Consider the following 24,065-nt stretch of genomic DNA (forward strand, 5'->3'; position numbering starts at 1 on the left):
TATTTTATATATATTTTACCACAATAAAAAAGAGTCAGCAGATGGTAGCCAAAACCTTACCTCTATTTTGATAAAGCTGTGAGTGTGGCTTATAAGTGACTCCTGGACTGCCTTTCCAGGCAGCCCCAGGTAGCCCTGGACTAGGACAGGCCTCCCCACCCTCAGACTCTGTAGGAGCCGAGCAGGAGGAATGTGGCCCTCAGTGGGCAGCTTTCCCCAAAGGGGACAGGTCGGGGAGGGCCTGGACCCCACCATGCCAGTTCTTCCGCCTACACTCGCTGGTAACATACCCATTGCCCCTAGCTGTGAGGGAGTAGGGGGAGGCAGGGCTAGGAATGTTTTGGTAGTGGGTGTTGAGGAGGCATCAGGAGTGGCAGAGAAATTTGGCCTCATAACAAGCAAATATGGTTGAATGAGCAAGTGAATGAACTCCACCACTGTTCTGGGACCTGTAGTGACAGACCCCGGGTCCCTTTGCTCGCTTTCTTTTGGAGAGCATGGTCTGACTAGGAGTTAGGAGCTAATCCTACCCGGACTGACAGAATCCGAAATTCCTGCCCCAGTCCCACACTTCCTGTTCTTAATTCCAGCTCCTGTCTGTGCAAAGCTTGCACATTAATTTCCATTCCAGAGCACTCTCTTGCCAGACCTCTGAAGAATTCAGTGTTTGCCAGTTCCATCCAATAAAAGTTTTGAGAGAGACCTTTGTTGTACTGTGAACTTCCTGTTTCGTGTCATGAACCTGTCTTCCAGGAAGGGCAGCATGGCAGGAGAGTGTGAAGATTTCTCTTTATGGAAAAGTCGAGCGCTCGTTTAATAACTCCATATTTAAAAGCACCTCCCATGTCCCAAGCACCGTGCCTTGATGAGTCAGACCTAGACCTTAGCTTTCCCCTAGAGGGGGAGAGTGTGAGGTGAGTCTCCGGTCACGATGACAGGGAAGCCCAGGGAGCTATGCATAGTGAGGGCAGGTTTAGGAGGCTGAGGCCAGGAGATCTTCCATTTGCTGGAGGGAAGCTAATGGTCTCAGGAATATTCATAGTGTATTTCTGATTACACTTTAACGAGGAACGCGGCTTAATCCTGGGGTAGACCGAGAAGTATCCCAGCTACCGTGTCTGGGAGATGAGTTAAGCTGGGGCAGGGTTGAGGGGAGCAGAAGTCCAGCCATGGATGCTTCCTGGAGATGCTGCCTCAGGGAGCTCCACCAAGCGCCTCAAGTTCCCTCTTAGAACTTTTTAAAGCAGCCTCTTCTAGTATGTTCCAGGGGAAACTAGACTTCGGGGACCTCCATAAAGGAGTCCCAGTCCAGGTTTGGTCTGTGGACGTCTGCATAGGGAAAGTCTCCTCTTCCTCTCCTTGAAGACTGAAGTGACATCAGTATGTTAAAGCCTCTGAGAAGCCCGTCAGTAAAGAAATGTACGGAAATTTATCCCAGCATTTTTCTACCAATTTGTCTATGGAATCCTTTTTCTCTGTAATACTTTGATACCACAGAACTATGCATATTACTTCTTCAGATCTTGTCTTGAAACTGTGGTGGGGGAGGGGTGGTCATCACCATGAAAACATCTGGGACACTCTTCCTTCACCCTCCACCTCTTGGGTGGTTTAGGTTTTGGTTTTGGACTCACTTCTTTGTGTTGGTTGAGCGCCACCTGTTGGCTGTTGAGAAACTTGGGATGATGGCAGTTGGACTTTCTAAAATCCTACATATTCCTCCTGAAGTTTGCCCAGTTTGATATACATACCAAGGAAAAATGAAACATTTTAGCAAACAAGAAGGAGGAAGATGAGAACCGCAAACTACAGCCTATGAGATTCAATTTCTAGCCTGTAGGGTTAAATTTCTGTCTGTATCTTCCCGCCCCCCTGACTGTAATAATTGAAGCTGCCAGCATAATGGGACTTCTCTGAGAGGATGCGCTTATGCTCCTGTCAGCCCACTTTGTTTCAAGTATCAAAGCAGGGGTGAGGTTGGGTTTGCATTTCAGCGCAATGGTTAGTTCTTCACAGAACATTGCAAGACACCAAAGGTCGTTCTCTTCCCGGAGTCCTCATTTTCCATTGTGTCCCTTCTCCTGCTTTTGTCCTGCAGCTGTCTCGCAGGTGGCAAATGCTCCATCAGGATTCACAGAAAAAGTTGCCTTTCAATTCTAGGCTTCAGCGTGAGGAAAATGAATTATAGAAAAGTTGCTTTTCCTTAAGGAAATAAAAAAATAGGAACAGTTTTCTATTTTGTTCTATTTTTTCCTGGAACTGCTGTCTGGCTTGACATCAGGTTGCTGGAAGATCTTGCAGAGGAGAGGAAAGACGGTGGACTTTGCCCAGTTGTGGGACCTAATTTACTCCGGTGTGTGCTCTGCTCTCCAGGCTCTAGTGTTTTCTGCTGCCTGGCCAGGCATGTTCTTGCTCAGTTCAGGGCCATCACAAGCCGAGCAGAAGGAACAGCATAGGTCTTCCCTCCTCTGCTTCGCTTGGCGAAGTTTCCCTTGCCCTCTAGGCCTTGGCTTAGATGTCACCTCCTCCAGAAACCCTCTCCTGACTGCTCAGACTAGGCCAGTTACGCCAGCTGTGCGCTCCTGCAGACCTCTGGTCTTCTTTGCAACACGTGGCATGTAGGCAGGACTTATGCCTCAGCAACTTGTATGCTCCATGAGGGCGAGGGACCTCATCCACCTTCTCCTTCCCTTTGCGCTGTTCTTAGCACAGGCACAACACAGGGTAGGTACTTAACACTTGTCAGATGAGTAAGGGAGTGCCAGTCTCTGCTTTCAAAGCACTTGAGAAGCAAGTGGTTCTGCAGCTACGTGGGCTCCAGGGCTAACCTTTGACCTAGTCTTTCTTCACTGGTATTGAGAGCGGGCACATGGGTGGCACCTTTTTCCTCCTGTGGAGGAGGAGCCTAATGACATTGGTGACAAACACAAAAGAAAGGACTATTCAAGTTAGGAGGTGTTAAAAATCAGGCCTTTTGGTAATAACTTAAATCTTAGATGATTGGGCTGGCCGAGTGGTGTAGTGGTTAAGTTCGCACGCTCTGCTTCAGCGGCCCAAGGTTTGCAGGTTCGGATCCCAGGGCAGACCTACACACCACTCATCAAGCCACACTGTGGCCATGCTGTGGTGGCATCCCACATACAAAACAGAGGAAGATTGGCACAGATCTTAGCTCAGGGCCATTCTTCCTCACACACACACAAATCTAGGTAATTGAGATGGGTATTCATATCTTACATTTATATTTTGCTTTAGGGTTTACCAGTTGTGTGTGTCGCATACATACGTACACATACACGTTCTCTCATCTAATCCTTATTAAAACATTCTGCAGGCAATGATATTATTCTGATTTTTCCCAGGAAACTGCTGTGTCAGAAAAGCTAAGTGACTGTAGAAGTTGCCGAGCTAGGATGCAATTATGCAGTAGAGGCTGCAAAACAGCAAGCTGCTGGCTGTTGAACTTAGGTGGGAGCTGATCAACATGGAGGTGGGTGAGAAGTCCGTTTGCACTGGGGAGAGACAGAAAGGAAGGTGTGTGACTAGTTTGAAGCGCCTAACCCTGTAAGCTGAGGCTGCTGCTGTCCCTTTGTCCCTCAGATTCTAAGAGGATGTGCTGTGACATTTTCTCTGTGGAGGTCACAGCCTCCTGGCCTGTGTAATTGAAAGCCTGCCTCCATGCTGGGTTGGGTGGAGGGAGGCATGAAGTTTTTGCCAGGTGTACAGCCAGCGGCTTTTGCTTTATAAACCAGATTTTCAGGTGCAGGTAATGTTTGTTGCTTGGGCACTGTGTTTGACGACCCTTGCTGTTGTGACTGTTGGCACATCTCTGCTCGTCACGTGGGTTTTCTGAAGTGGGTTTGGAAAAGGGACAGGTCTGTGGCCTGTGGTCAGGGAGAACCTGCACCCCCTTTAGTGTGGACCAGAAATAGTGCTGTGCCCATCTCAAGCCATCTGAAAAAGGGAAACCCTATGCTGGTGGCTCAGAGATGGTTCCTGGCAAAGCCCTCGGAAAAACTAAACTGTCTGAGAAGGCTGTGCCACCAGGGAACTTCCCTTGCCTGCTGTTATCTTGGTTTGCAGGGATCTTTAACTCATTCAGCAAAGAATGATTACATGAGCCCCTGCTATGTGCCAGGTTCTGTGCTGGGTGCCTAGGGCAAGTGATGCCTGAGGGCCCTCTGTTTGAGAACCTGCAGTCTAATGGAGGGACGTGTGGGTACAGATGTTGCCATATGGAGTGTGAACGGTGCTGTGTTAGAGGTTTGAATAGTCTCAGGGAACCCTGAAGGAACTGGCAGCAGCCTGGGAGAGGCCCGTGCTGGCTCGGAGGAGATGGTATTTGAGCAGCATTTTGCAGGATAAGCAGGTTGGCAGGGGCGGAGGGAGCTCCGTGAAGAGTGAGGACGTGTGTGCAGAGGCTTGGAGGCAGTGGAGGGCTCTGCAGGTTCTCGGGCCAGTGGGATGTTTGGGTGCCTGGTTTGTAAGTGCCTCGTGAGGACTGGTGGCAAAGGACATAGGCCGAAACCAGGTTAAAGGAGCTTGGCTTTCATTCAGGGGCCAGCAGATTTCTTTCTGTCTTTTTTTTTCCAGCTTTATTGAGATATAGTTGACATATAACGTTGTGTACGTTTAAGGTATGCAACGTGATGATTGCATACACATATATACTGCAAAATCAACAGATTTTTAACTTCTAATTGTGGAAAATTTAAAAGACATGCAAAAGTAGATAGAAAAGAATACTGAACCCCACGTACCATTACCCGGCTTCAATAATTACCAGCCTACCACAATCCTATTTCCCCCATACCCTGACACATCAGCACCTCCACGCCCACCCCCACCCCCTCCCTACTCCATATTACTTTGAAGAACGCCCAAAGTGATTTGCATTTTCTATCAAGCCTAGTCTGTGGCTTGTAATGGATTAATCCAGAATTTTGAGGCCTAGAATGATCGGATGGCACTATTGATTTCATTTCATTTTCAGAGGAACCACTGAGTTTCCCCTCTTCATCTTGCCTTTCAGTGGAAAGTTGGTGTCTCCAAAGTGGAAGAATTTCAAGGGCCTGAAGCTCCAGTGGAGAGATAAGATCCGGCTCAATAACGCCATCTGGCGGGCATGGTACATGCAGTGTAAGTGCTCCGTGAGCTGGGAGCAGGAGGAGACTGCAGTGGCCCCAAGGCCTTGTGGGGGGCAGACCTCCAGTTATGACCACCTGGAGGCCTTTGTACCTCAGGGCCCAGGGTCTGCTCTTGGAGCATTGTGTTTCAAACAGAAGTCTTTCTTGAGCAGTCTGCAAAGATAGGAAAACCAAGCTAAATCCTAGAAATCCTGGTGCACTGGACACTGATTGGCCATCAGGCACAGGGGCCAGTCATATTGTCTGTGTCATGAAGGTGCCCATAGTCTGCAGGAGATGGACGCATTAGCTAGCTTTTCACTGTTATAATAGACGCTTGGGCCCAGTGTTGTAAAGGCAGAGCCAGGGAGAGGGGTTAGTTCTTTTCAGAGGAGTCAGGAAGGACGTAGCGGAGAGGTAACATCTGAATCCCCTGAAGAGTCAGGGAACAGTTCCCATTTCAGCAGGTGTAAGAGGATGCAGGCCCTTGTTCTCTCGCCAGCTGGCTTGCATACCAGTGGATCCGGTGACTTCTGCAGATCAGCGTGTTGGGCCATGCTTGGGTTAGGCCGATGTGTCTCTTAATAAGCCAGACTCTCTTTCTTGCCCACACAATATTCATGGATTCTTTTCCTTTAACCTGGATTCCTTTATTTGTCCAAAACCTCATTTTCTAAGGGAAGGAGAAGGAAAGAACACTTGGGAGGGTCCCACCTGAGGGGAGGCCTGTGGACAGAAGGGTAGGGCTCCTTTGGGGCTCTTAGTCATAGTGATGACGTCTCACCCTCTCTCTGCCCAGATTTGGAGAAGCGCAAGAATCCCGTGTGCCACTTTGTCACTCCCCTGGACGGCTCTGTTGAAGTAGATGAGCATCGCCGGCCAGAGGTACCTGGCGTGGGATCATCGGTGGCCGGGACGGGAACCCACCCCACTCAGGAGACACTCAGTGAGGGCTAGGAGCGAGGCTTGGGTTCTGCAGTGGGAGACCACTGGGAAGAGTGCTGGGGCTGCGCTGTCCCATCAGCTGTTGTGACCTTGGAAAGCGATGGGGACATGGGGGGCGGAGGCTCTCCCCTTCTCAGACTAGACCTGCCCAAGGACCAAGGGATTCTCCAATCAGGACTTACCCTCTGCTTTCATTTAAAATTGGTGTTTCTCTGTAAGTCAACAGGGGGCGATTCTGGCTCCTTACAAGGCAGATATCTTTAACAGTTAAAGAATGACCTCAAGGTCTGTGTGTACTGAGATGGAAAGATGTTGAAGAAATAGTAAATGAAAAAAAGCAAGTTGCACTACAGTATTTTAGTATCTTTACATTAATTTTAAAAAGTGTGTATCTGTATGATTATGCATGATAGGAAATGTCTAGAAGGATATGCAGAATCTCTTACTAGTGAGTATGTCAAGGGCGTGGGATTAGGGTGAGGAGGAGGGGAGAATTATTTCTCTTTACATTCTTCTACATGGTTTTAATCTTGTCCAAGCATGTCCTACTGTTAAGAAAAAAGGGGAAAAATTTGAAAGTAACCTAATGAACTACAGTTTTGAGCAGTCGGACATGATGTGTTTTAGACAATACAGTCATGCGCCACATAACTACGTTTCAGTCAACGACAGATTGCATATATGACAGTGGTCCCATAGGATGAGTACCACATAGCCTAGGTGTGTAGTAGGCTACACTGTCTAGGTTTGTGTAGGTACACTCTATGATGTACACGCAAGGAAGAAATCACCTAACAGCACATTTCTCAGAATGTGTCCCTGTCATTAAGCAACACGTGACTGTATTAAGAAATGTCATTTTGCTAGGTCGGGTAATAATACTGTGCTGTGAAGATTCTTCACTGTTAGAGACACACAATGGAGTCCCAAAAAGGGTGAAATTATATGGGACTTCTGATATCTAGGACTTGCTTTAATATACTCTAGTCATAAAGAAGAAGGAGTCCGAAAGAGAAGAGGGCGCTCTAGCATTCTTCAAGGATAGCGTGGAAAGGACTCATGCCCTGCATAATGGAAAGGTTGCGTAAATGCCCTTGAAAGTCACTTTCCACCTGAAACTTCTGTGATTGCCCATTTGTTTTCACCCTTTGAAAATGTGGCAGAGACCACTGGAAAAGGGGATGTGGGTGCTACCCATGATCTCTGTAGGGATCCTCCTACACCGGCATGGAGGGGCTTTGTACGTCTTGCCTGCCTCAGCATTCTGTCTTGACGCTATGCTCCAATCCAGATCTTCAGGACCTGTGGCTAAAGCCCCACTGGGTTATCTAGGTCATGAGATGAAAGCTCATCTTTAGAGGCTGCTGTAGCACAGAAGAGGTGGGACCCTTTGTGAATGAAGTTGTAGGCACGTCATAGGGTTCTCTGAGCTGGATTGCTCAGGACTGACTTCCAGCGTCAGACACTTCTTTGTTCACGGGTTGAGTTCTGCTGGTCAACCAAGATGCTGTCTTTTTGTTCTGACCTGCCTCTCTCTCATAGGCCATCACCACAGAGGGGAAGTACTGGAAAAGCCGCATTGAGTTTGTAATTCGGGAATATCACAAGTGGAGAACCTACTTCAAGAAAAGGGTATCCGGCTTGGGCTCCAAAAAGAGCATGTTCAGGAAGTTCCCGTAGGGGAGGGTAGGAACTGAGTTTCCTATTCAGAACACTGGCCCCAAGGCTGTGGCTTCATGGCTCTGACCCCACCCCTCCGCCCCAGGGGTGTGGAGGACCGAGTAGGACTGGAATTCTACTCAGGGAGGGGCCTGCTTTGGTCGTGTGACGTGTGCTCTCACTTTCTCCAGCTGTGAATCAGGGCTGTTTATCCACAAACGCTGGCTGGGAATCTCCTGTGCCGGCATCAGCCTAGGGATGGCAGGGAGCAGGGTCCCTCTCTCTACATACCTCCGGGAGAGAAAAGGCCTGGATGCTTCCAGAGTTCATTCACCTCTGGGGAGGAGAGGCTGAGGGCCTCATCCACTCCCAGGGCCCTGGGTGACCACCTGGTCTCTCTCCTTCTCTCCACAGCTACAGCAGCACAAGGATGAGGACCTCTCCAGCCTGGCCCAGGTGAGTAAGCCTGGAGGACATAAGGACCCTCATGGGAAACCCCCTTTGACAAGGAACAGCTCGGTGGCCCCACAGTGAGCCCTGTAGCAGAAGGTGATGGGGGCACAAACTCTCCCTTTGGCTCGGGGAGGGACTACTCCCTTCTCAAAAGGAGGGCTAAGGAAATGGGCCCCTTCTCTCTGCCAGGTGGGCTGGAGGGGTGCTCCCTGCATTTCTGGAGCACCTGCTGCTCCATAAAGTAGGGTAACATATTCCCCAGCATAGCGTAATTGGGAACCTGGGTCCTCTGTTGACCCTTTGAGTTTTCCTTCCCCCTCTGTTGGCGGTAGGATGATGACATGCTTTATTGGCACAAACATGGGGATGAATGGAAGACCCCCGTCCCCATGGAGGAGGACCCACTGCTGGACACAGACATGCTCATGTCAGAATTCAGCGACACTCTCTTCTCCACACTTTCCTCACATCAGCCGGTGGCCTGGCCCAACCCTCGGGAAATAGGTAACCCACCCCTAGATCCTTGACTTTGAGCACCCAGCTGGTTTGCTTCTCTGCCAGGCACCCCCAGGGGCAGGCCTCACCTCAGGGCCATCTCTGAGCTGCTCGGTGTCACTTATCTAGGATAGGCAGTAAGGAGAAGGATTGGCCAACCTCACTGACATCTGAGGACCACATGCACTGAGTGGGTAACACTGCAAATTGAGTCTTCCTGGGCAGCTTCCTGGTGGCGCTGTGAGAAAACAGCGAGGGGGTTTGGTTGGAATCAGTTTCACATTTCTGATACTGTCCTCTTAACAGAGCATATGTGCCTAGGCCGAGTGATAGGACCTGGGACTCACTCTAAAGAAAATCAGAAGAATTCCTGGGCACCACGTCTCACCTGGTGGCATTCAGTTATGCAGTCAGCTCCTCAGGGAAGAGCCCACAGACTAAAAATTAGAACCAGGGGATCTCTGCATGGTTGTTCATGGCTTCCCGGGGGTGTCTCGTCCCTGATGTACAATTTGCCTTTCTTGTAAAAACTTTCTTTCGTGCCTTCTGAGAGTGGAGAATGACCATGAACCACAAGAAGGTAGAAATCCAAGCCAGCTGCCTGCATTTGTCCTTGGAAGACTCTAGAATGTGAGCAGGGCCAGGAAGGTCCATTCCAGGCCTTTTGTATGTTCCTACAACGTTGTCTGAGAAGGCAGAATGATTCCTCTGTCTCCTTTCTGATTCCTGCAGCACATCTGGGCAATGCAGACATGATTCAGCCGGGGCTGATTCCCTTGCAGCCCAACTTGGACTTCATGGACACCTTTGAGCCTTTCCAGGGTGAGGACATGGGCAGAGAGAGAGCATGGCTCCTGGATCTCTTTGCCCAGGACACAGTGGATTCGTGCTTCCGTTTCATAGAGGGAACTGTTAGAATGGGCAAGGGGAAGATGTGGAATTTTTCCAGAACTGCCCTTTTTTTGGTAGTAGCTGCAAGGTCTGGGAAATTTTTCTGGGACATTGTTCTCTCAAGGAAATTGTCATTCTCCTTCTCACAGTCTTAGAGCCTTGGTTTTGGCCGTGTCTATAAGCAGTTCTCCCTCTAGGCAGCAGAGGGCGCTGACGACATAGCCGCCTCCCAGCGGTTTCCTGCAGTTAGAACTGGTCCTCGAGCTCGCCTTTGTAAGAGTGAGTGAAAGGCCAGGCTGGGAGTATTTCAGAACCCACACTGGTTGCCAGAATGTGCGGTTCCAATCAGAGGACCTCTTTCTGCAGACTTAACTGGGGGGGTGCTTTGGCTATGACACTCCTCTGGGTGAGGTGGGGTTCAGTGTCTGATTTGTTTGGATCTTAATTCAAGAAAGTGATGGGTACGCGGAGCTGAAAAGCCCCTGGTGTTGTCTTTCAGACCTCTTCTCTTCCAGCCGCTCCATTTTTGGCTCCATGCTGCCTGCACCCACCTCAACACCTGCACCAGATCCCAACATCCCAACTGCTCAGGTAGAGGATGCTGGGGGTTAGGGGCATAGGACTGGTCATGAAAGCTCTGCAGCCAGGGCTAGACTAATGACATAACCAGGCAGTCATAAGCAAAGTGCTAGGGGTTGCTAGATGTAGTGCTGAGCACACGTCTGATATGTTAAAGAAATTGTTCTAGCCTTCCTTGAAAGCATCTGTAAATATCCATGAGGTGGGAGACTGTCTGTAAACATATGCTCCTGCCTAAGGCTCCAGATAACCTGTGCGCAGCAAGCTCTGTTCTGATCACTTAAGACAAGATTAGCAAGACAGCAAAGAAAAGAAATGTGGATCACTAATAAAAAGAAGTTCTGTGTATTTCTTTTACTTTTTACTCAGCAATCTACACAGGTTGGTTACCAGGTGCCAGGGCTACAGAGCTGAGTGAGGCACGGCTCTTTGCACTGAAGGGGCTCTCAGGCTGGTGCCTGTATCCTGATAGACACCAGCAACCTGGCCTGCTCTTCTTCCATCTGGCTGTGGGAAGAGTTTCTTCTATAGAGCCTGAGACCTGAACAATCAATTCCTTCTAGCATTTCCCTTTTAGGAAGAGGTGACCTCTCTAGAAGTTGATACATGAAACTGTCCTGGGGGAACCCCATGAGCAGCTGTGATCCAGGCTGCCTGTGCTCTGTAACAGAAGATGGCAGGGACTTTGGGGGACCCCTGCTGGATTGCAGAAACAAGATAGTCCCAGGCCGAGAGCCAGCTGTGTGCAGACAGTTGCTTTGTCTGAGCCATGTTATCATTAGTTCCTTATGGAAACAAGACCCCTGCAGACGCCAGGGGAGGCCCAGATCATCTCCCCAGATCAGCAGTAACGGGGATGAGAGACATGGCCTTTGTCCCTTCTGTCCAGGGGTTCGTCTCAGGCGCCGATGTCTGTTGGGCTTTGTGGTGTGTAGCGCTAGAAAGTGATGGCGGGTTATGTAACCCCAGCATTTGTTCCTCTCTTCTCTCTCTTCCTTTCTCAGGAGAGCATCCTACCAACCACCACTCTCCCCACTGTGAGCCTCCCTGACAGCCTCATCGTGCCCCCCACAGCCACTGCCCTGGACCCCACGGATGAGCAGGGCTGTGAACATGCTCCCCGGCCTGGGGACCCCTTTATCCAGCCTGCAGACTTTGGTCCCTCTGCGCCGCCACTGAGTGTCCCACAGCCTTTCCTCCCCCTGTTCACCGTGCCGCTGCTCTCTCCCAGTCCTGCCCCAGTGCCTGTGTCCCCTCCCTTGCCTTTGGTCCCTCCTCCTGCCACTGCCCTGACCCCTCCAACTCCACCTGCTTTCCTGCAACCGCAGAAGTTTGCCGGAGTCAGCAAGTCGCCTTCCGTCATCACCCACACGGCCTCTGCCACCCTTACCCACGATGCCTCTGCCACCACCTTCAGCCAGAGCCAGGGCCTTGTGATCACAACCCACCACCCCAACCCCTCAGTGTCCTCCTGTGGCCTGACACTGTCTCCGGTCACCCGGCCACCGACTGTTGGGCCTCCCCAACCTCGCTTAACTTTTGTGCACCCCAAATCTGTATCTATGTCTGGCGGGAGGCCTAAGCAGCCCCCCAAAATAGTGCCTGCTCCCAAACCAGAGCATATGCCCTTGGTGTTGAAGAATGCTTGCATCGCCCCAGGTGAGTCAGGTGGAGGAAAGCCAAAGCGTGACCCCTGCCTCCCCCAAGAGGGATATTTCCTATCTTCAAGGCTGCAGACTCCTGACATGCACACATTGTGATATAAAACATAAGTGTTTGGGGTTACTACGTGTGTATGATCCAGTATCTTTTCTATTCTGTGTTGTTCTCTGAAAGTTAGTCTCAACCCAGTTTGAAAAAACATGGTCCTGGTCATCTCGTCCTGGGTCTGTAATCTGTCCCCTTCAAGAAGTTGTAAAAAATGTCAGGTGCACTGGTGGCTTTGTCCTTCCGTGCCCTGCGGTGAGGAAGGCAGTGTCTCAGCGGCAGCTCATGGGTCGTTGCTCTCCTGGGGAACCCCACTGTGCAGCTTGGCTGGGCCTGGGTTCAGTCACAGTGTTGGGAGCAGGCCCCCGTGCCTCGGGGCCTCCACCCTCACCTTCTTGTTCTGGCAGCTGCCTTTTCAGGACAACCACAAGCAGTGATTATGACATCAGGCCCTCTGAAGAGAGAAGGGATGTTGGCTTCTACCGTGTCGCAGTCCAACGTGGTCATCAAGCCTGCTGCCATTGCCAGGGTGAGGGGACCCTGGACAGACCCTCAGCATCCTAATAACCCCAGCGTGACCCTGGTCTTGGATGGCCCTCACCTCACATGACTGGTTGGGGGTGACCTCTTTATACTCTGTCACCTCAGGCTCCTGGAGTTACGGAGTTCCACAGTGGCATCCTAGTGACAGACCTCGGCCGCCCCTCGAGCAGCCAGCCCGCCCCCGTCTCCCGGCTCTTTTCGCCAAGCACAGTGCAAGATTCCCTGGTGAAGGGCGAGCAGGTCCCGCTGCACGGGGGCAGTCCCCAGGTCCCTGCCACGGGTTCCAGTGAGTGTTCACTCCAGTTGGAACGATTAGGACTTCGTGAGTGAAACGAGCAGGCCCACTCCTGGACTGGGGAGGCCACCCGGGGGTGCCCCAGGATTGAGCCTGGGTTTTCAGGCTGTGCAGGGAGGTCTCGTAAGCCTGCAGTGGCCCAGCCTAGGGAAATGCTCAACACAGGGCAGGATGCACCACAGTAAAGCAGGAGACATGGTGCAGTGTAGGCAACTCGTGTTCTTGGGGAAGTGCATCTCCTAAACTACTTCAGAAAGGCCTGGCTCTGAGCTGCCAGTTCTGATCGAGAAAAAGGATTGAGGAGTCCTCGTCATGGTTTTCAGAAAAGGTGAGCCTGGGGTTGCTGCAGCCACAGAAGCCACCCAGCCTTGTCTCCACATCAGTGTTGTTGTCCCTTACAGCTTTCAGGCACTGTGCATCCGTGAGTCCGTTCCACATCTTGGGCCTTCTGTTAGTGAGACAGTCGGGGTAGGACTGATTTTGTCCAGTGACATCTGAAGAGCCAGGAGGTCAGGGATAAATGGTTTTCCTGAGGCTGTGCTGCTGCTGGTGGGGGTGGAACCCCGCCTCCTTCCTTTCAGATGCCACATCAGGAAGGGAAACCAAAAGTGTCTTCTTGTCTAAAATAAAACCATGGTGTGGCTACTCGTGGAACTGTGTGCCAATAGTTATCTTCCCTCTGCCTTGAAAAGATGCAAGGGGGAAAAGTCTCTACTTAGAGGGGTCAGACAGGGGAACTTCTCCAAGGACATGTTTTGAAGAATAAGGACCTTTAGTCTGGAAAGATAAAGGTGCAGAATTGTTGTTTTAATTAAAAAATTTTTAAGAGTGGGTCAGAGTGAAAAAAAGTGTAAGAAAACATCTATGTAGAGTTTAAAGAACAAAAGTAAAGCAGATGCCTGTTTACTCAGCGCCCAGGGGAAGAAGTGGAGCCTTACACACCCTGGAAACTCCTGGTTGCCTCCAGGTGGCTTCGTAGGAGGCTGTCAGGAGTGGCCTCCTCTCAAAAGCCCCATGTTCCCCAAGGCCTATGACTGGCAGAGCTCAGGCCACATTCCCACTCCACGTCCAGCCAGCCTTTGTCAGGCCTTGCTCAGGCCTAGCAAAACCCCCCTAAGGATGTTAGCAGGGATTTCTCTAGTTTTTGCTCTGGAACCTTTATGGGAGGTTCAAGGTGGGTTTCCGAGTCTCGGGACTTCCTGGGGGTTTCCTTCATGGGTGGGGACTGCTGTGGCCGGCACAGCCTTGCCGAGCCCACGTCTCCAGCACTGTCCTAAGAGGCATCTCCATCTTCTCAGGTCGAGACTGCCCGAACTCAGGGCAGGCCTCTCCGTGTGCTTCGGAACAGAGCCCCAGTCCTCAGTCTCCCCAGAACCACTGCTCAGGGAAACCTGCAGACCCCAAAAACATGGCTGCTTTAAAGGTATCATGCACTTCTCCCAGGTCTTGATTCCCCTGGAAAGATGAGGAGGCAAGGAGGAGAAGAATATCAGGGACCTCCCCTACTAGGGCCACCCTGGAGAGACCCATGGGCTCTGCTGGTACTCCACCAGGCTGGGGTAGCATCAGAAAGGGACATTTGCTGCTTTAATCTTGAGATCAAGTCGGCTCCTCCCATTCCCCACCCACTAGCCACCTCGAGGTGATGGCGGCCCTTTGCCCAGGAACCACCACTGAATCCTCGCGCTGTGGGGGAGCTGGCAGCCATGAGGAGTGGGTCAGTAGACAGATGTTGGAGGGTGGCTTGGAAGTGCCCGGTCAGCAGCATTCATTGAGAGTTGTTTCCAGCTCCTGCTGCTGCCTTCTGCAGAGATCGTTTTCTAGCATCTTGTCCTGTCCCCCTCCCGGCTCTTACTGGAGCCTTTTAGCTTTCTGGTGCCCGTCCTTCCACATACCTCTCTAGCCCAGCTGCAGGGTCCTCGTCTGCCCCAGCCATGCAGCAGCAGGTTGGGAGGGAGGAGGGGAGGGATGAGGGAACTGGCCCTGCAGCGGCCCTGTATCACAGTGATGGTTGATTCCCCAACAGAACCGGCAGATGAAGCACATTTCAGCTGAGCAGAAAAGGCGCTTCAACATCAAGATGGGCTTTGACACCCTGAACAGTTTGATCTCTAATAATTCCAAGCCAGTAAGTGGCCTGGGGGTGTTGGGTGAGTGAGGGAGCCGATAGGACAGCCGAGAGCTTTCTGCATCCCATGCATTGGCCTTGGTGTTGGGTGGACATGCAGGGTCACTGTGGGCACTGCTCTGACCGGCCGCTCCTTCTGCAGAGTAGCCATGCCATCACGCTGCAGAAGACCGTGGAGTACATCACCAAGCTGCAGCAGGAGCGGGGCCAGATGCAGGAGGAAGCCCGGCGGCTGCGGGAGGAGATCGAGGAGCTCAACGCCACCATCCTGTGAGGCTGGGGGCTTGGGGGCTCCGGGACGGGGCCTTGTCCTCTCACATGTGCGTGACACAGAGGCAGGGGGACCCTTTGTGGTGTCGTGGCTGATGGATGCCTCTTTGTTGCAGCACTTCAGCTTTTTGTCATCCTCTTCCTTCCCAGACCTCTCCTCTTGGGCCAGCCGTGGCCAGCAACAGGCTGGCTCTGCCCATCTGGTGCCCAGGGTCCGAATTTGCCACTGGCTGCTCTGAGCTTCCTCTGACTCCTCCTGTTATTTCAGCTCCTGCCAGCAGCTACTCCCTGCCACGGGAGTCCCTGTTACCCGGCGCCAGTTTGATCACATGAGAGACATGTTTGACGAGTATGTAAAAAGCCGGACCCTGCAGAATTGGAAGTTCTGGATTGTATCTTTGGGTTTTCTTCGTTCCTCCTACTCTCCCACCCAGTGCACTGAAACAACAGACATTGTTGTTGACACTGTGGTTCCTTTAGAAGGGTTCTCTTTAAATGTTGTCATTGAGTTCGTCAGGACAGGCAATTCTAGTTCCTGCCCTGGGAGAGAGGGGCCTGGCCAGGCCTGTGGTGTGGGTGGGGCTGTCCTTGGTGACTGTCCAGGCTTGGGGCTTCCCTGGGAGGCAGAGCAATAATGTGGCAAGGAGGTGGGATCTAGTCTAACGTATCCCAGCAGCCAGCTCAGTCCCTACGACAGTGGGAAGGGCGGGTACCACAGAAAACCGGGACTCTCAAAACTAACTCAGTGGCAGAGGCTGGATTTGAAACCAGTTCCCTCCAGGCTATTCTCTGCGTTTGTGCCGCATGGCCTTGAATGCTGTCATGAGGCACGTACCCCTGAGTACTGGGGTCTGTCCCTGCGGCCAAGGCCTCCCTGCACTTGGCCTTCTAGGTGGTGGCAGGGCCCTTACAGAGGCAGCTCCTGCCTTGTCACTCTCCACCCTCTGAGCAGACAGCCCGCACACGTGGTGGGTCTGCCACCGCCACCCGGCCGTGGGTCTGACAGACTGAGGAGGCAGTGCGGGAGGAGAGAATCAGCACCGCGTCAGCTCTGACAGGGCAGGTGGCTTCTGTGTGCACTCTGATGGCTGGTTTATAAAAGAGGAGGTGGCCGACACCAGCTCCAGTTCCCTACTTTGTGTTTTATTGGCTGGCTCTGGTCCTGATCCCTTATCACTGATGGAGCTGGGTGGCAGCGGGGATGAGTCAGAACCTCATAGTAAAATGGCGCATTCCCCTTCAGGCTGAGGCGTTGGGACTGTGGGTGCTATCCTGGCTCAAATCAAAGAGAAAACAGGCTTCTGACCTCATGAAGCAGATTGCCTAAGATGATTTGGGACACCTGCACAGAATATGATTAAGAGCCAGCATATGTGTGTTTAACACAAAAGACACACATGATCTATCTCTAGACAGATCTACCTTTCAGTCTGCTGTGTGCCTCCAATATTCTTGCCAGTACACATAAAAACTGTCACGTTCATGTCGTTGTATCAGGACCTATTCCAGACCAAATGCCTCCGGCCTCCTCAGTGGTTATCACTTGCGCTCAGTTATAGTTAGAAACATTTTAGGTGAATGCAAGGAAACACTTACCTTGTCTAGATCTCTCTCCCTCTCCCTCCCTTCCTTCTCCCCCTTACCCCCCTACCCCTCTCCCTGTGCACAATTACTTGCCAATCCCAAGGGAAGTCGGTCTCAGGCAAGCCCGTAACTGGAATTCATTCTCCCCATGCTCCATTGCACATACCTGGGCCTCCTCCTTGCTTACGTTTTCTTTAACCCACGTGCCATGCAGTTCAGTATCATCATCAAGCCGCTGTTTGAGTCCTTCAAAGGGATGGTGTCCACCAGCAGCCTGGAAGAACTGCACCGGACGGCGCTGTCCTGGCTGGACCAGCACTGCTCCCTGCCCGTCCTCAGGCCAAGTGAGTGGGGGCTGCACGGGGTCATGGGGCCACGGGGGCTTTGCCAGCCCCTTCATGCTGGTCCCAGAGAGAGGAGGGCCCTTAGCTACAGATAGTGCTGAGGACACCCAGACTCCACTGCAAGGGGCAGAGCGCACGAGGGTGCTGCTGTGCAGGAGGCCCAGAGCCAGAAATGCCGCCTGCTCGGCAGGGAGCCAGTCTCTAGCACTTCAACTGTAGCTCCCCACCATCTGTGTGTGTCACTTTGATCCAATCCGGCTCACATTTGCTGAGCACCTCCTATTCACCAGGCCCTGTCTCGGGTGCTTTCAGAAATCTTTTCTTGTTTAATTCTTAGGATAACTGAGGTTAGAGAGGTGTAATATTGAAACAAATGGACAAGCAGGAGCAGCTTGGGGTTCTCCGACCTGCAGGTGGGAGGTGGGGTTCAGAGGTCTGTCGCAGAGGCGCGAGTGCCTGGATCCCAGCAGCGAGGTTCTCCTGGGTCTGCCAGTCGAGCTCGGTGCCTCCCACTTTGGCAGGCATGAGCATCACCAGGCGAGTTGTATATAAGAACGTGTGTACTGTCCATTGTGGGGCTCGAAGCTGCCGCGCGTGCCTCTGTCCCCAGGCTAACCCCCCTCCTGTCTTCCAGTGGTGCTGAACACCCTCCGGCATCTGAGCACCACCACCTCCATTCTCACAGACCCGTCCCAGCTGCCGGAGCAGGCGGCAGAGGCTGTCACCAGAGTTGGCAAGAGATCGGGGGAGTCTTAGCAACGCTTAGCAGGCATGTGGCTGCATGAGATGCCACGGAGCCCCTTCCCTGCCTGTGGAGAGGAGTCTGCGCCCACGCATCTCCTGACACAGAGCCTCAGGACCTTCCTTCTACTCTGCTGGCCCATCGGGCCACTCAGAATGCCATGCTCAGGTCTGAAGCAGGTTCGGGTCCTGCCAACAGCAATAGCCCATCTTTGGGAAGCCCTTGCTGTGAACTCTCACTCAGTGACCTCCGTCACCGACCTCGCCTCCCCTTGGAGCAGCCCAGACAAAGGGGAACACCGCCCGGTCCAGTGCTGTCCTGTCTTGCTGGTGGTGTGTCAGGGCCACAGCACCAGCGTGGGGAGTAGATGGGTCAAGAGGAGGCAACGCCTGCTCCTGCAAGTTAGGAAACTTCAGGGTGCTTCCTGGTTCCTGTCTTGAGACTTACAGATGTTCCCTCCTGTCACATCCTGGGCACTTGTACTGTTGGGAACGACTCCCTGTGCCCACTCTGGCCCGCCTGTGGAGCAGCTAGAAGGCATCTTCATCCCCTGACTCTGACCTTATCGGTGGACCTGGATGTCTGCTCAGGCTTATGCATGGTGGGCTGCCTTCTCCCACCGCTTGGGCTGCTGGGGGAGCCCCCAAACACACGTGTGCAAAAGCAGGTGTGGGTGCCTGTGGGACGAGAAGGAAAGCACAACAACGCAAAGCTGCTACGCTGGCTTGGACTGTGCTCTCGGGCAACGTTTTAATCTGTCTTGATTTAGTTCCACGTGGCATTGCAGCATCCATTGGATCTCTGATTTGAGAATCACGACGAGGACTCAGCCCGGGCCTCCTCAGGCATCCTCACCACATGGCCCTTCTACCCTTGTTCTCCACCTGATTCCAGGCTGCAGCCACAGACAAGCCAGCTGTGCCTGATGGACACTCGTGGTCCTTAGGGTGTAGTGTTTGAAAGGCCAGACTCCACGGTGCTGCCGTCAGCCTGGTCCTCTTGTCTGGATTGTTCAGCCGGGAGCTCCAAACCATAAGAGTTCTCGGACCAAAGATGTCACCATGCCCAAAGTCTGTCTTGTCTTGTATTTGGAAGAAGAAATTGAATGTTGACAGGCAGAACTCCAAGGTGGCCAGCCTCGGAGCTGTCTAGGCATCTCCCAGATCAGACAGTAAAGAATTATACTCAGATTTGATCAAGGTAGAGGAATTTGTGGGGGCAGTGGGCTGTCTCTGAATGTGCGAATTGCAGTTGGAGGGGTTCAGAGGAAGGGGTAGCAGGAGGGCGGGTCCGGGGCTCCCTGCGTCTGCATGGGTGGCCGCAGGTGGACGGGCGCTCTCTCCGACACTCAGGAAGCCCAGCCACGGGCACCTCCTCGCTGACAGAATGTGCTTTTAACGTCCTGCTGTGAAGTTCAGAGCCAGCAGGCTTTCCATTCCACCTCTGCTCTTCCTGCCAGAGATGGAGACCGGGCAGTTCTAGGCAGGCCAGGATGGGCTTTGAGGGAGCCGAGGAGCCAGGGGGGACTGGGGGAGGGTACCACGTGCTACCCCCGAAGTTCGGAGGCTCCCACTGCTTCGGAGGCCTGCAGAAGGTCCTCAGAGGACAGCCAGCCCCACCTCAGCTTCGGTTGATGGAGGACAGACGGGGACCGTCTCCCTGCTAATGTCTATGCCACAGGTCACTGACCAGTCGCCTGCTCCTGTGTCTCTCTTCAGCCCCGTGGAAGAGCAGCTTGGCAGCACCCCTGAGCACCCCCAGAAAATGTGTTTACAGGTCTTCTGCATCACTTTCCTGAGGGGTGAGCCCTAGATGAGGCTGGGCTGGTCCATCATGCCCACTGGGAAGTGGTAAGAGAACCCGTCCTTCACCCCCTAGATAAATATGAAGTTGCCCTTTGAAAGGAGAAACCCCTGTGGTAAGAATTCTGCTAGGGTCACAAGAAAAACACGAAACATGTTCCCAGCCGTGAGGGCTCGTGGAGGGTCCTGAGCCTGACCCCTCGGCCTCTTCCCCAGTTTCTGTGCCTTCGTAAGCCGCGTGGATGGCCACAGTGCTCGGCTTGCCAAGACCTCTCCAAAATCGATAGCTTTCTCCCCACCCTTTGCTGGGCATCATCTTTTTAAACTCCGTGGGATATGAAATGGGCCTCTTGCTTCTTTGGCCTAACTCTCTTCTTTCCCTTTTGCTGATTGAATGTTTGTGATTCTGTTAAATATTTAAGGCTGTTAGGTTGTGTGAGACTTTGAAGGGTGTGTGTGTGTCCCAGCAGACTGTTACTAGATGCACGTTTCTGTTTTGAGATCTTTCTTAAATCCATTTCTCTTGGTGCTCACCATCACCACAGCTGTAGGGCCACAAAGCTGTATTTCTTACTATAGACATGATTGTCTCTTGTCTCGCAGTTTTTGTGTTTCAGAATCTTGTCCGATGAATCTCAGGGGCCTAGCCTCAACTTCTTTCCTGGAGTCCTGGGCCGGGGTGTGGGGACCTCCAGGCCACCCGGCCAGCAGCCTCCACTGAACATTGAACACGGGCCTGTGGTTTGTTTACGCTCATTTCCACCCACACTCCTGTTGCTACTCCCATTAAAAAAACTTAAAAATGCTGATAATTTGAAGGATAAGAAAATCATACTGAAAAGAAAAAGAGCCTGTCTGGCACATAAATCTCTGAAAGTGATTCTGTGAAATCTTTCTGTGCCATCGGCTCCCTTCCCAGCACTGTTCGCTCTTTCACGATGAGTGAGAAGCACAGGGACAGAGCAGGTGCCACCACAGGGCTTTCTGAAATTGACTGGCCCGTCCCTCCTGTCTCAGGCAGGTTATACACCAGCTGTCGCCCCGTTTGCAGGGCCCCGACCCGTGGCAGACTGGCCGCTTTCCGGCGGTTTTTCACGGCACAAGGGAAGCAGTCCCAATATCAGAAGTTAGCGTTGATGAAAGCACTGGATTTTGTCAAAGAGGAAGGACTGAGAGGACGGCAAAATCCCCAGCACGCTGTGTTCCTGGAAGCTCTGTAGGAGGAGGGGTGGTCACTACTCACCCACGTGTCCTCGTGCGCCCGACCTCCACTTCCTGTCCTTGTGACCTGACCCCATGCCCAAGCCCCTTCTTGAGGTCAGGCCTGAAGGTGTTTTTGTTCTGGCCAATAGAAATATAAACTTGGATTCCTAAGGGACATGGCACCCCAGTTTGGTGCCAAACCGCTGTGTCTCGCCCCAGGTGAAGGGGGATGGTGGTGAGTGACATCACTGCTTGATTCTGGCAGACCCTCTGCCAAGAGGGGTCACACACCTCTCCGCTCCATGTCCAATCCTGGCAGGCTCCACCCCAGTTTCCTCCAGGGAGGCCTCCCTTCCTTGTGAGGCGCTGGCCTCCTGCCTAGATGAATCCTGAGGCGGCAGGTTCATTGTTGTTTTCTGCATCACAAGTGTTCATTGTCTAGCTGAACAAAAACTCATCAGAAGGGAGCTGGGGCTGTCCTGTGGGTCCCTCTGGCTGTGGCCGGCAGGTTCGCTCAGTGAGGGGCAGGCGTGGTACTGTGGACCCAGGTCCTGCGCTGGCCAACCTTGCCTCAGTCAGTCCCTTATCTCTCTGGCTCCAGATGGGCAGGCTTGCCATCGCCTCATTGCCCCTCCCCGCTCAGCAGTCCCATCCCCTCCTGTGGTCACCTCGTTCCTGAAGCCTCTCTCCTCTCTCTGGCGGGAAGAATTGCCTTTCCCTGGAGACACCCTGTTTCCTGTTGGGCGCTGTGCCATAGGTGAAACCCATCCACCATGTGTCGAAACCGAGCTTTGCAGAGGGTTTCCTTGGTCCTGGTCTTGTTGGGGAACGGAGTTGAGAGAGCCCTCACATGGACGGCGCGGGAAGCACTAGGATGCCTGGTGGGCCGTGGTTTGGGGTTTGGTGCCCCTGAGGCCTGTGTATTAAAGAAGATTTTCACCACGTCTGAACATGGGTGAGGGGAGAGGAGAGCTGGAGGGCGGAAGAGCTTGGAAGCTCAGTGTGAGTTTGCACCATTCGTTAGTCACCGTGGCCTTCATCCCCTCGGCGGGTTTCTGTGATCAGAGGGCCTCCAGGGACAGGGAGAAGCCTTAGGACCTCCCATGTGCCCGCACACGGATCAGCTGCCCGGTTTTCTTTTCCTTCTGAGCACTTGGCTTTCCCAGCTCACCACACGGCTGTTTCTTTGTTGGGGCCTAAGAAAATCAGCCTTTGAGAACGAAAAGGGAACTTTTCATGTTGAATGTTGGCTTTGACTTTGAGTGTGTGTGTGTATATGTGTGTGTGCGCACTAGCATGTGCTTCCACAAGCTGTGTGTGTTTACTTTAATGGGATTTTATTTTTGTGAAATTCCTTTCCAATTACGTAGCAAAATTCACCTCCATCTCCCAGTCAAACTTTTGGCTCCACCGTCAGCCCCAGGCGTCGCGAATTTGAAGAATTCTCTTCTGGGTTTCTGAACAGAGATGTGTTGCTCTCAGGAGTCGAGGTTGTGGCAGGTTGTGAGAAACTGACGTTTTAGACATTTCCATGGAGTTTACACCCCACAGTTGAAAGGCGTAAAAGGCTTGGCCCTGGGAGATGGATTCTCGGCTGTGTTTCTCACAGGGCACTCGGAGAACGCAGCCTCTGCCCCACAATGTCCTGCTCTTTCGGTATCTGAGTCTTCACACAGCCCACAGATGGATGCTGTATTCGTTTGCTTATTCTGTACACCACAGCTGAAACACTGCTTTCTTTTCCTTTTTCAGATTTCAGTTCGTTGTGTAAATGGTTCGTTTTTTCTGTTGTGAGCCTTGGGGGTAGTGTCAGGGCACCTTTAGGAGAGTTACCCTTGTGGTCTGAAAAACAAAACCCAGAAGAGTCTTGTTTGATCAGAGGCTCCCTCAGGCCTGCGTCATCCAGAACACGGCCCTTTCTGCTCTGCTGTTGACAAGCACGTTTCCACCAGCTGTATTCAACACTACAATGCAGTTTTAAAACTATATTTGCATCCAAGACAATAAAAAGCCGTATTTTTTTGAAAAGCCTGTGACGTGTGTCTTAAATGCTACCCTGTTGAGCTGTGGAAGAGATGATAAAATGAGATCAGAACAAAGTGATGGCCGCAACTGGCTCCCCCATTCCAACCTTGGGGCGGGTGGTGTGGGTGGAGTGGGCTCAGCCTGGACTGGGGGTGTTGGGGTAAGAAGAGAGGCCCAAGGAGGGGTGCTGATTCTGGAGGTGTGCCTCAAAAGACAGTGGTCCTTCAGGGAGGCCTCCGCTCAAAGGGCCAATGACAAGCACCCAGTGTGACAGGGGCTCACCAGGGCCTGGTGCTCCAGGCCCTTCCCAGGGGGGTGCAGTTCAGTAGTATTTCTACAAACTACCTGTTTCCTCATCTGGACCTGGGGCAAACAGCCCCCGCCCTGTGCACCTCACAGGGTGGTTTTGAGGTTCACGTAGACTCATGGACATCAGGGTGCTCAGTAACCCATGAAGCACTGTACTTAAGAGAGTGTAGGTTATCGTCAGGACGGCCAACACTGGCCCAGCACTGAAAGGATTCTGAGTCGTGGCAGTGGCCCCAGGAGGCCATGGGCTCCCTGCTAACCACTGACCCAATATCATAGATGGAAAATGCTGGGATGTCTACAAGCAGAGATGTCCCTTTGTTGTGCTGAGAAGATTTTAATTATCTCTGTTTAATGTAGAAGCTTTTCTCTTACACACCATCTTCCTGTGCTCCCCACTCCCCCACCCCAGCTCCTTGTGCCTCGGCAGGGTGACCCAACGAGACGAGCCAAGCTGTCCCTTTGCAGGTTGCCTGGCCCCTGTGTGGAGCTGCCGGCTTGTTTACTGAACAACTGCCCAGATCCGTATCTCTTGACTAAAATGCAGTGGGTTGGTACACAGGCTCTTGTCTGATCAAACCCCCACGCCTGCCCTGAGAAAAAAAGTTTCATGACGCAAAGCAAGACTTTGGGCCTTGAGAACCAGGGGCCCTAGGGAGGTAAGTGGCTCATGGACTCCTTTGGGCTAGGAGAAATTCACTGTCCATTGAGCTAATTGATATATGTCTGTTTTATTATGTATAGGATCTTGAAGGATGCTTGGGGCATAATTTGGAGAAGAAGGTAGAGTATGGATAGGCTGGAAAGAGGAGCAGAGTGTCTAAAGGGAGTGAGGCCAGAACACTGGATCTTGTTCTCAGCATCAGCCACTGGGCCACCTTGGACACATACATGGCTGTGGACAATTCTCAAGTTGGTGGTATGATTATTCCCCCCCCCCCTTTTTTTGTAGTGAGGAAGACTGG

At 52.3% G+C, this 24,065-nt stretch overlaps 1 protein-coding gene across 5 annotated transcripts in view; it reads left to right on the top strand.

Moving 5' to 3' along the window:
• The window catches only part of MLXIP (MLX interacting protein), a 57,833-nt gene extending 35,039 nt beyond the window's left edge, over positions 1–22,794 (top strand). Inside the window, exons 2-18 of one of the 5 annotated variants that reach the window (XR_011542440.1) lie at positions 5,033–5,139; positions 5,926–6,011; positions 7,614–7,703; positions 8,145–8,186; positions 8,516–8,687; positions 9,411–9,500; positions 10,069–10,160; positions 11,153–11,807; positions 12,263–12,384; positions 12,504–12,720; positions 13,992–14,116; positions 14,326–14,410; positions 14,720–14,821; positions 14,964–15,091; positions 15,360–15,483; positions 16,890–17,019; positions 17,654–22,794. Coding sequence is in view for 4 of the 5 variants with exons in the window: in XM_008508010.2 (XP_008506232.2) it covers positions 5,033–5,139; positions 5,926–6,011; positions 7,614–7,703; positions 8,145–8,186; positions 8,516–8,687; positions 9,411–9,500; positions 10,069–10,160; positions 11,153–11,807; positions 12,263–12,384; positions 12,504–12,720; positions 13,992–14,116; positions 14,720–14,821; positions 14,964–15,091; positions 15,360–15,483; positions 16,890–17,019; positions 17,654–17,775 (2,404 nt within the window). In the remaining variant the exon portion in view is untranslated. The remainder of the gene's footprint in view (positions 1–5,032; positions 5,140–5,925; positions 6,012–7,613; positions 7,704–8,144; positions 8,187–8,515; positions 8,688–9,410; positions 9,501–10,068; positions 10,161–11,152; positions 11,808–12,262; positions 12,385–12,503; positions 12,721–13,991; positions 14,117–14,325; positions 14,411–14,719; positions 14,822–14,963; positions 15,092–15,359; positions 15,484–16,889; positions 17,020–17,653) is intronic. The other 4 variants (XM_070629141.1, XM_008508010.2, XM_008508017.2 and 1 more) reach the window with 4 other exon arrangements.
• Positions 22,795–24,065: the final 1,271 nt, after the last annotated feature.

The sequence above is a fragment of the Equus przewalskii genome, chromosome 7, assembly GCF_037783145.1.
Source record: "Equus przewalskii isolate Varuska chromosome 7, EquPr2, whole genome shotgun sequence".
In the NCBI taxonomy this organism is placed as follows: Eukaryota; Metazoa; Chordata; class Mammalia; order Perissodactyla; family Equidae; genus Equus; species Equus przewalskii.